This window comes from Atractosteus spatula (assembly GCF_055471065.1).
Source record: "Atractosteus spatula isolate fAtrSpa1 chromosome 10 unlocalized genomic scaffold, fAtrSpa1.hap1 SUPER_10_unloc_1, whole genome shotgun sequence".
Taxonomy (NCBI): Eukaryota; Metazoa; Chordata; class Actinopteri; order Semionotiformes; family Lepisosteidae; genus Atractosteus; species Atractosteus spatula.
The window spans coordinates 3,531,842-3,541,044 of NW_028296612.1; the positions used below are offsets into that span (position 1 = coordinate 3,531,842).

The following is a 9,203-nucleotide window of genomic DNA, read 5'->3' on the forward strand; positions in this document are numbered from 1 at the left end:
GAGTCTGGACAAGAGGACCACTCCCACTCTCTTCACGGAGGTCAAGACCACCGAGATCTCAGGGAGAGCGCGTCTGGCCCCTGGGGGCCGGGGTTCGAGTACAGAGCGGGCTCCCAGGCCCAGGTCTCCCAGGGGACCGACTCTTCTCGGCTCGGGGACGAGGGACAGCGGCTCTCGGGCTCCCCCCCAGAGAGACCGGAAAACTGGGACTGGGAGCTTCCGAAATAAGAACGCCTTCCGGAGACAAAGGACACACAAGCCTGTTGTGTCATGTTTTTTTTCATTTATTGACAAATTAAAAAATATTGCACAAGTTCCAAACAGAACCGGCGTCAGTAAGTCATAAAAGTTAAAAGATTCTGAAGGAAGACTGTTCCAGGTGTCCTCCCCAGTCTCAGGTTTGGGGGAAAGGTATCTGGAATATCACAGCAGCAGTGTTGCATATTCTGGGACATATTTTAAGTGCCTGCTGTGTGATAAAAATGTACAACTTGGCTCGTTTCATCTCCTTCTGCTCTGAATCTGAATTTGATCAAGTCTCCATATTAAAGCAACATTTTTTATCTCAGGCACTTGTAAACACTGCCAGTGCACAAAGACAGCGCTTGAAGAATAAAAGAACACCAACAAGAGGATGCTGGTAGTTAATGGCTCATTGATGTCTTGGCCTCTTTGGCAAGGTTCTGCTTCATCAACAGGGCTGGGCAGCTTGTTCCCCACCTCCACCACCCTCTGTGTACAGAAGAGCCCCCTGTCCTGACTGGAGGAGCTCACCCCGCTGTGTCTGGAGAGAAGCCAGGGTATCAGCTTTAACTACAAGGATGGGCAGCTTGTCCCCCACCCCCACCCCCCTCTGTGTACAGAAGAGCCCCCTGTCCTGACTGGAGGAGCTCACCCCGCTGTGTCTGGAGAGAAGCCAGGGTATCAGCTTTAACTACAAGGATGGGCAGCTTGTCCCCCACCCCCACCCCCCTCTGTGTACAGAAGAGCCCCCTGTCCTGACTGGAGGAGCTCACCCCGCTGTGTCTGGAGAGAAGCCAGGGTATCAGCTTTAACTACAAGGATGGGCAGCTTGTCCCCCACCCCCACCACCCTCTGTGTACAGTAGAGCCTCCTGTCCTGACTGGAGGAGCTCACCCAGCTGTGTCTGGAGAGGAGCCAGGGTATTGGCTTCAACCACACTGACTGGGCAGCCTGTCCCCCCCCCCCCCACCCCCACCCCTCCAGACAATACCTTCTGACTCACTATCCAGCTGAAGGAAATGACATACATGTATATACACACCAAGACAATCTCTATCAAATTGAAAACTAAACCTTCACAGATCGTAAACCTACAATCACTTCAGCATCCCTTTGGTCAATGGCTTTGGAACAGTAGCAACTTACAATTATAATATTCTCACAACATTTTACAAAGACGTAGACAAAGACAATAAAAACCACAATGAAAAACAAAGAAGTGCCCGACTCCGTGACAGCAGAGCTGAAACCAGGTTTTAAACCGCACATGGATCTGACAGCTCCCTCAGTACAACTATGAACACTGAGCACCTCACACACTCCGTTCAGTGCACAAGTAGCCCTGTAGCTCCATGAAATAGTTTTTCAAGAACACTTTTACTTCATCTAGGTCTGTTCTTCCCTTCATTACAACCAGTGAACATTTTCCTCAGTTTGCACAACAGCAGACTAAATGTAATACAATTTCAATGAATCTGTCATCTGAGCAAACAAAATCTAACATCATAATATAAAATATAACAAAATGCTATTTATCACTGCGACACAACAGAACACACATCGCTGCAACAGCTTCCAGTTGGTAATAGAATACAGCTTAAAATCAGTGAGGACGGGACGTCCCCAAATCATTTTCTATTACCCTGAAATAACAAAAACAGCAAAAGACATCTTAAATATAAAACATAGCACAAAAACAACAATATAAAAATACTGAAAATAACATTCAACGGTTATGTTTTTCATCACACTACAGGGGAAATCATATCTTGGCATCTAATCTTTTGGCAGTGTTATAATGAACAGCTATTACCTAATTAACAGGACAGGCCCTTAACTACTCAACTGCCATTCGAACCCCTGATCAGCTTAAAAGAAGTACACAGAGAATCCTTTTTATTCAAATAAGTTACTGTATAAATTATGGTTTGTTGCATAAAATATTTTCTATTAAAACTCTAAATAAAGGTGTGAGTGGGGCCAGCAGGGGGCGCTCTCACCCTGCGGTCTGTGTGGGTCCTGATGCCCCAGTATAGTGACGGGGGACACTGGACTGTAAACAGGCACCGTCCTTCGGATGAGATGTAAAACTGATGTCCTGACTCTCTGTGCTCATTAACAATCCCAGGGCGTCTCTAGAAAAGAGTAGGGGTGTTACCCCAGCGTCCTGGCCAAATTTCCCATTGGCCCTTACCCATCATGGCCTCCTAATAACCCCCCTCTCTGAACTGGCTTCATTACTCTGCTCTCCTCCCCACTGAGAGCTGCTGTGTGTGGGGAGCGTTCTGGCGCACTATAGCTGCCGTCGCATCATCCAGGTGGGGCTGCACACTGGTGGTGGAGGGGATCCCCATTACCTGTAAAGTGCTTTGAGTGGAGTGTCCAGAAAAGTGCTATGTAAGTGTAAGCAATTATTATTATTATTATTATTATCATTATTATTAAATTAAAGTTTATTTTTCCATCTCCTACACCTGTAGTATTTTTTTACATTTGAGATCTGTGTATCTGGAATCACTTCTATATGTAAAGTGCTTTAAAGCTCTTTGAGCAATATAAAAAAACACCCAGGGGTGCAGATCTCTCTAATACTCCGTAAAAGACTGACTTTAACCTGTGCACAAACTAATCCATCATTTAAAGAGACAAACACATCTCTCATCAGTGCATAATCCAGCCTGGAGTGTGTGATGCTTCCAGTAACACATCTAGAGACGTTGTATCAGTGCAATGCTTTTAAGACACTCCGATTCATTCAGTGCTGAACGTTACACATCAAAAATAACTTCCAAGGAATTGTCTAAACCCGACAAAACTCTGGTTTCAGCTCAGTTCCCAGAAAGAGCAGGAGAACGGTCTAACACCTGTTCCCTCTCACAGTCTTCTGCTCCCTCTCTCTCCAACTTTTCCAGTGCTGTATTCCCAAAATCCCACAGGACACAGAGGCATCTAGGCTTCTGGTACCTCGCGCTTTGGTTCCTGAAAAACAGCGGAGCCGATACTCCAGTGTTTAGACACGGTCAGTAAAATGCACCATCCCAGATCAAGATTAGTGCTACAGGGAACTGGGGGAGGTATTGAGCCTGACAGACCGGCGGATCTGAGGAAGTCAGGAGAACGAGGATTCGAGGGAGGAGAGCAGAAGACCGTCGCTGTGGAGTCAGACTTGTCAGAGTGCAAAGAGCTTCGTACTGTGTCAGTGAACGGCACACCCTGTAGACCATCACAGACTCCTGCTGGGGTCGTCCCTCAGCACCGCGGATCAGTCTGGAGACAGTGCCGAGCAGCTGCTGTTAACACAGGGAGCTGTGGACCAGAACACTGAGCAGAATACATAACACACCCCCAGCCTGAAGGGATGTTCCTCAAGCACCTCCTACTGGATACGTACAGGAAAAACAATAAGTTATCAATACTGCATTATCGTTCTTCCTGAAGGACCCGAAGGTGCTTCACACATAGGAGGGCACTGTTCACCCGAAAATCTCAGACTGTTCAAGCTCTGATCTGGCCAGGAATGAGGTCAGGACACTGACTATGAATACTGCTCAGCTGTTTCTAATCAATACTCATAAGAATTGAAAGAACACTGTTGGCATTAATTGATTATTAATACTACTTTGCCTTCATTTGGCCCTTGTCTTTCCAAACAATCCCAGGGTGTTTCATGTGTAGGAGGGGACAGTTTAAGCTCAGATACAGCCGGGACTCTGGGACAGTGGGACTGCTCCTACAATCACTGTCTCTGGGATCTTGAACGATTAAGCAGGCGGGACCTCAGCTGTAATCCTCCTTTGATCTAGTTCTGACCTCCTACAGCTCAGTGTCCCTGGTCCTCTCTAGTACAGAAATGACATCGGGCAGAGCGCCGCCTACTGGTCCACCAGCACTAGGTGGTTTTTGTTACCGTGGTACGGGCTGGGTCCAGCCTGGCCTGGCTCTCCACAGCCCAACCGGATCCAGCCCCCCTGTAGTAAGACTGCTCCCACAGGCAGCCCCACAGTGGGGAAACCAGAGAGTGGGCTCACTGGTAACCACAGCTGAGCAGCACTGTCTGTCCAGTAATAAGAGGAACACGTGCACAAGCACAGAAAGCACATCGATTCACTTGACATCCGGAACAAAATCATAGCGTTTTGATTCTGCCCTACATGGTACATGATGTGTCTCCCTTGTTTGACTATTTCAATGGGTCCCTGACTGTCCTGTAGGTGTTAATTAGGAGATACGCACAGTGTGCACCAGTTGTGTGTTAAGGACAGATTCTACCGCTGTGCTGAGTGAGAGTGGGAGAGAACATACAAACTCAACACAGGGAGACCTACACTTGATCCCAGGAACGCACACATCAGGATTCTCCCCATCCCACTGTCAATGCTTAGTTTAACAGGACTCCTCCTGCTGGGATCCATCAGACTGGGGCTGGGCTGGAGACTGGGGGAACTGTGGTGTTACCAGAGGGTCTGCAGGCCCTGGGTCATCTGGGCGATTTCCAGCAGCTCCGTTTCCCAGCAGCTCCACATCAGGCCCAGGGTTTCTGAGACGCTGACCTGACCGCAGGTGTCTGACCAGCACAGATATAACCCCAGCAGCCACGAGCACAGCCAGGATCACGATACCGACAATCACAGGAGCCAGCCAAGTGGAGTCAGAGTCTGGAAAACATCCAATAAACCAGCTTAACAACCGACTTCATGCAACAGACAGATTTCAGGACCAGGACGAGCATGTTTAACTACAGACAGCTGAGTAACTCAGAAACAGGACTGCGTTAACACATGCTCTGTCACAGCCTATTGTACAGCAAATGAATGTGCTGTCTCCTGTCCTACCTTCCACACGGACTCTCACAGTGCTGATGATCCTGTCGGCCCTGAGGTCCAGTACTGTGTAAGAGCCCTGATCACTGAAGGAGACTCCAGACAGCTGGAGAGTCTTGTCCTGGAGGGAGACTCTGGGTCTGTAGTGCTGGACTGGGGTCACTGTGCTGTTCTCTACAGCACACACTAGCACAGAGTCTCCAGAGCCCTCAGGAGTAAACTGAACCTTCACAGCCTCTCTGGTGTAGAGACGGATGTTCAGAGGGTGTCCATCAGTGACAGTGACATTCTCTTCATGACCTGCAAGAGGAACAGGACAGGCATGTTAAACTGCAGACACCTGAATAATTCAATAACAGGACGCCATTAACATGTGCTCGGTCACAGACTCTTCTGCAGAAGATGGGGCAGAGTGGTGGCCCTGTGACTGGAAGGGTTTGCTGGTTCAAATCCCGCGGCCGGCAGAGGAATCCTACTCCGCTGGGCCCCTGAGCAAGACCCTTCATCCCAGCTGCTCCAGGGGCGCCATATAAATGTTCAACCCTGTGCTCTGACCCCCAGCTTCTCTCCCTGTCTGTGTGTCTCATGGAGAGCAAGCTGGGGTCTGTGAGAAGACACATTCCTCATGCAGGACATCGTATAGGGCCAGTAAAGTGATCTGATCTTATAAATGAATGTGCTCTGTCTCCTGTCCTACCTTCCACACGGACTCTCACAGTGCTGATGATCCTGTCGGCCCTGAGGTCCAGTACTGTGTAAGAGCCCTGATCACTGAAGGAGACTCCAGACAGCTGGAGAGTCTCGTCCTGGACGGAGACTCTGGGTTTGTAGTGCTGGTCTGGGGTCACTGAGCTCTTCTCTACAGCACACACTAGCACAGAGTCTCCAGAGCCCTCAGGAGTAAACTGAACCTTCACAGCCTCTCTGGTGTAGAGGCGGATGTTCAGAGGGTGTCCATCAGTGACAGTGACATTCTCCTCATGACCTGCACACAGAACAAGAATGAACATTTGAAGTGACAAAAAGACAGGTCTGCACCACTTTGCCCTCCTGCCTCAGTTTCGTGAAAACAGTTCCCACTTCCTGGCACTGTAACCTATGTTAGACTCTTGTTCTCCCTGGACAGATTAGCAACAAGAGTATAAAGGACACAGGACAATACTGCAGGAAGTGTTCTTTGTCTATCAAGTGGGATGGTTCACTTCACACATATTTTCCAGAACTTAGTTCAATCTGCATTAATACCTGCAGCAAAACACAGGACGTATCTACCTGTGACAGACAGGCGCACCTCTCCAAGGAATTTTCTGGTATGGTCCAGGTCTATATATCGGCACTCATAGATATGTTCTTGAGCGAATGTCACATTGTGCACAGTCAGGGAAAAGTCCCCCTGGCCAATCAGCTCTCTGGAGATTTCAGCTGCCGTCTCGAACCCGGCGCCAGGGTAGACCACTTCACTGAAGAACTCCAGCACAGGATCGTCTTTGTCCGTGTCCCATCTGAAGTGTATCAGCTTAAAGGGGACTGCCGTAGAGTTTCCCTTACAGGGCAAAATGACAGAGCCGCCATATTTCACTACCACCAAGAGAGGATCTGAGGAGACAGAGTAGATATTCAGAGACACAGCGACACAGCTAGACACCCCCTCATTTTAGTCTGAAGGGAGTGTCCCACACTGACATGCTGGAGGAACTGAGTCTCTTTAGTCTGGAGACAGAAAAGATATTCAGAGACACAGCGACACAGCTCGACACCCCCTCATTTTAGTGTGAAGGGAGTGTCCCACACTGACAGGCTGGAGGAACTGAGTCTCTTCAGTCTGGAGACAGAGTAGATATTCAGAGACACAGCGACACAGCTAGACACATCCTGGAGAGGAACAGAAAAACACAACTCTACAGCACCTAGAACTGTGTGAGATACCAGACACACCCATACCTCTGAATGCAAGACGGGTTATAAATCAGACATTATTTTCTAGATATGATTTCAAAGCCCTTACCGTTCAGAACACTCCCGACCAGAAACAACAGAAGTGTTATCCTCTTCATGATTAAAGATCTGCAAAACAGACAGAAATACCGTAATGACAAGAGCAGAAGTCATGACGACAGCAGAGGTGGCCCACAGTGATATACATCTTACGTGGAGTGGGGTATTTTATTCAGAGTGTGGGGGTGATCAGGTGATGTCAGCCCACTTTCACGGCGTTAAGGCTCCTAATTTTAGCACTAATGGCCACCGCGCAGGTCAGTGAACGGACACCTCTCGTCACAGAGCATAGATGTGAAAGCAAAATGGCAGGTGTGCAAATTCACGCAGAACAAACTTGATGTCTGAAGCTCTGTCTTTGCAAAAGGTGAATCCGAGTCAAATATACCAGCGCAGGTGTAGCGCCCCTGAAGAGGGGAATGATACCATAATACAAAATACATCAATAATACTTTGTACACAAAGAAAAATACGTTGAAAGTTACAAAAATGCTTCTTAACGTTTCGTACATATTTTAAAAAAATATTCCGCATGATGCCTTATTCAGTCTTCTCTTTAGGATATTACACGTTTCAGTAAGGACTGGTGGGGTGCTGGGGGAGTTTGTTATCCTTCTCGGAAGTGGGAAACGGGTGGAGGTGGGGGTCGAGGGATCCGATGAGATGCGTTATCGAAGGAACACGAGGAGGAGCTGTATCCCAGAAAGATTCCTTCACTTTTTTGATGTTGTCAGCAAAGAGAAACTGCAGACAGCAAAGAGGAAAAGATCATTATCCCTGTCTCTCTCACACCTGAAGAGGGCTCCACAGCTGAAACGTTGCGTTTCCTTTCTTCTCTTTTCAGCAGGGATAAACCTTTACTTGTTCCTTTCCAGCCTACGCCTGCTGACGCGGCTGCCCGCCTGATATATACCATCCCTCTAATCACAGCTATGAATGTGCACTGTGGGCATTTTTAACTTGATTATTTATTCTGGCATTGAAGCACATTTTATGTCATGCCAAAGTGTCCCAAGCACTGAAAAACAGACGTTTTCATTCAGGAAGTGAGACAATGACGAATCACTATGAACTGCAGTTAGCCTGCCCTGATCTAGGTTTCCTATATATATATAACCCCATCCCGACTGAGCTAAAGAGAGATGTCTCTTTAGCTCAGAGAACTAAAGATTCCATACAAATTCCATACAAAAATAGCTCACGGGGCTGGGTCACTGCAGAGAGACGCGGGAGGCCCGGGTTCGAGCCTCAGTCGGGATGGGGCCGACCTAATGCGGCAAGGGCGCCCGCCTGAGCCCCCGTTGCGTTACAATACGTTTTTATTAAATAAACTAGACATTGTTTATCCGGTTCAAGAGATTTATACAAAAGAAACACTTCACCTTTAATTCCTCCGAAAAAAAATCCTTCGTGAAAATTCAAGAACGTCTCTTATGCATAAGATCCGATCGCCCGAAAAAAAGAAAACAAATGAAGACATTTGACTGTCAATGTCCAGAAACAGAAACAATATATGAAGTATCTTAAATGTTCAATACAAAACTGTTTCTGCTACTACTTAGGCATATACTTAGATCCCACAACCGAAACTAAAAGTAATTTGAAAACGAGTTTGCCGAAAGTTTTTTTCTATTGTCTTCTGAGGCAGGTAACAGAAAGACGTTCTGTTATGTAGTTAGACGACATACAGTATGTCCATCTCCTTCACAACTCGACCGCTGTCCAGCTCAAACTGGGGGTATGATTTCGTACAAAAAATGGTGGCTAACAGACCTTCTCTTCCTGAAATCGCTCAAACCCTTCAGCGGATGTTATGTTCATGTTACACAGTACAATATTCTCGAAGCTCCGCCCCCCTCAATTGAAGGTGTTAATCTTTGCCGGACACCGGTTGGAAGAAGCTTATTTTTGTCAGAGGACATTTCTACCACTGAAAATCTCGTCTTTGCACTTTAACTCTTGTGTGAGGGGCGTGTCCGTGGTCAAGCAGCCTCAAACGCGCTCTGTGTTGTGGGCTCCCCACCCAGCACTACGGATTTACCATAATGACGACGCTCTCGCCGCAGTACAATGACCGGACAGTCTGATTTTTCAGCTTTAAGAAGGAGGGAAGACCTCAAGCACACAGTCGGGGGCTTGTTACCC

At 47.6% G+C, this 9,203-nt stretch overlaps 1 protein-coding gene across 1 annotated transcript; it reads right to left on the reverse strand.

Moving 5' to 3' along the window:
- Window positions 1-260: 260 nt before the first annotated feature.
- LOC148813467 (uncharacterized) lies at window positions 261-8,862 on the reverse strand. The gene is made up of 6 exons (XM_088908244.1): window positions 8,441-8,862; window positions 7,069-7,127; window positions 6,336-6,659; window positions 5,761-6,048; window positions 5,076-5,363; window positions 261-4,898 (listed from the first exon to the last, which is right to left on the reverse strand). The coding sequence occupies exons 2-6, from the start codon at window positions 7,115-7,117 to the stop codon at window positions 4,627-4,629; spliced, it is 1,221 nt and encodes a 406-aa protein (XP_088764370.1). The 5' UTR covers window positions 7,118-7,127; window positions 8,441-8,862; the 3' UTR covers window positions 261-4,626.
- Between the last annotated feature and the right edge of the window lie 341 nt (window positions 8,863-9,203).

Bases quoted from the DNA above. Each gene is read 5' to 3' on its own strand.
- LOC148813467 (XM_088908244.1), bottom strand. From the start codon at position 7,117: ATGAAGAGGATAACACTTCTGTTGTTTCTGGTCGGGAGTGTTCTGAAC. The intron at 6,660-7,068 runs GTAAGGGCTTTG...CTGTCTCCTCAG, and splicing joins GGTCGGGAGTGTTCTGAACG to ATCCTCTCTTGGTGGTAGTG. The intron at 4,899-5,075 runs GTAGGACAGGAG...GATGTTTTCCAG, and splicing joins TGTGAGAGTCCGTGTGGAAG to ACTCTGACTCCACTTGGCTG.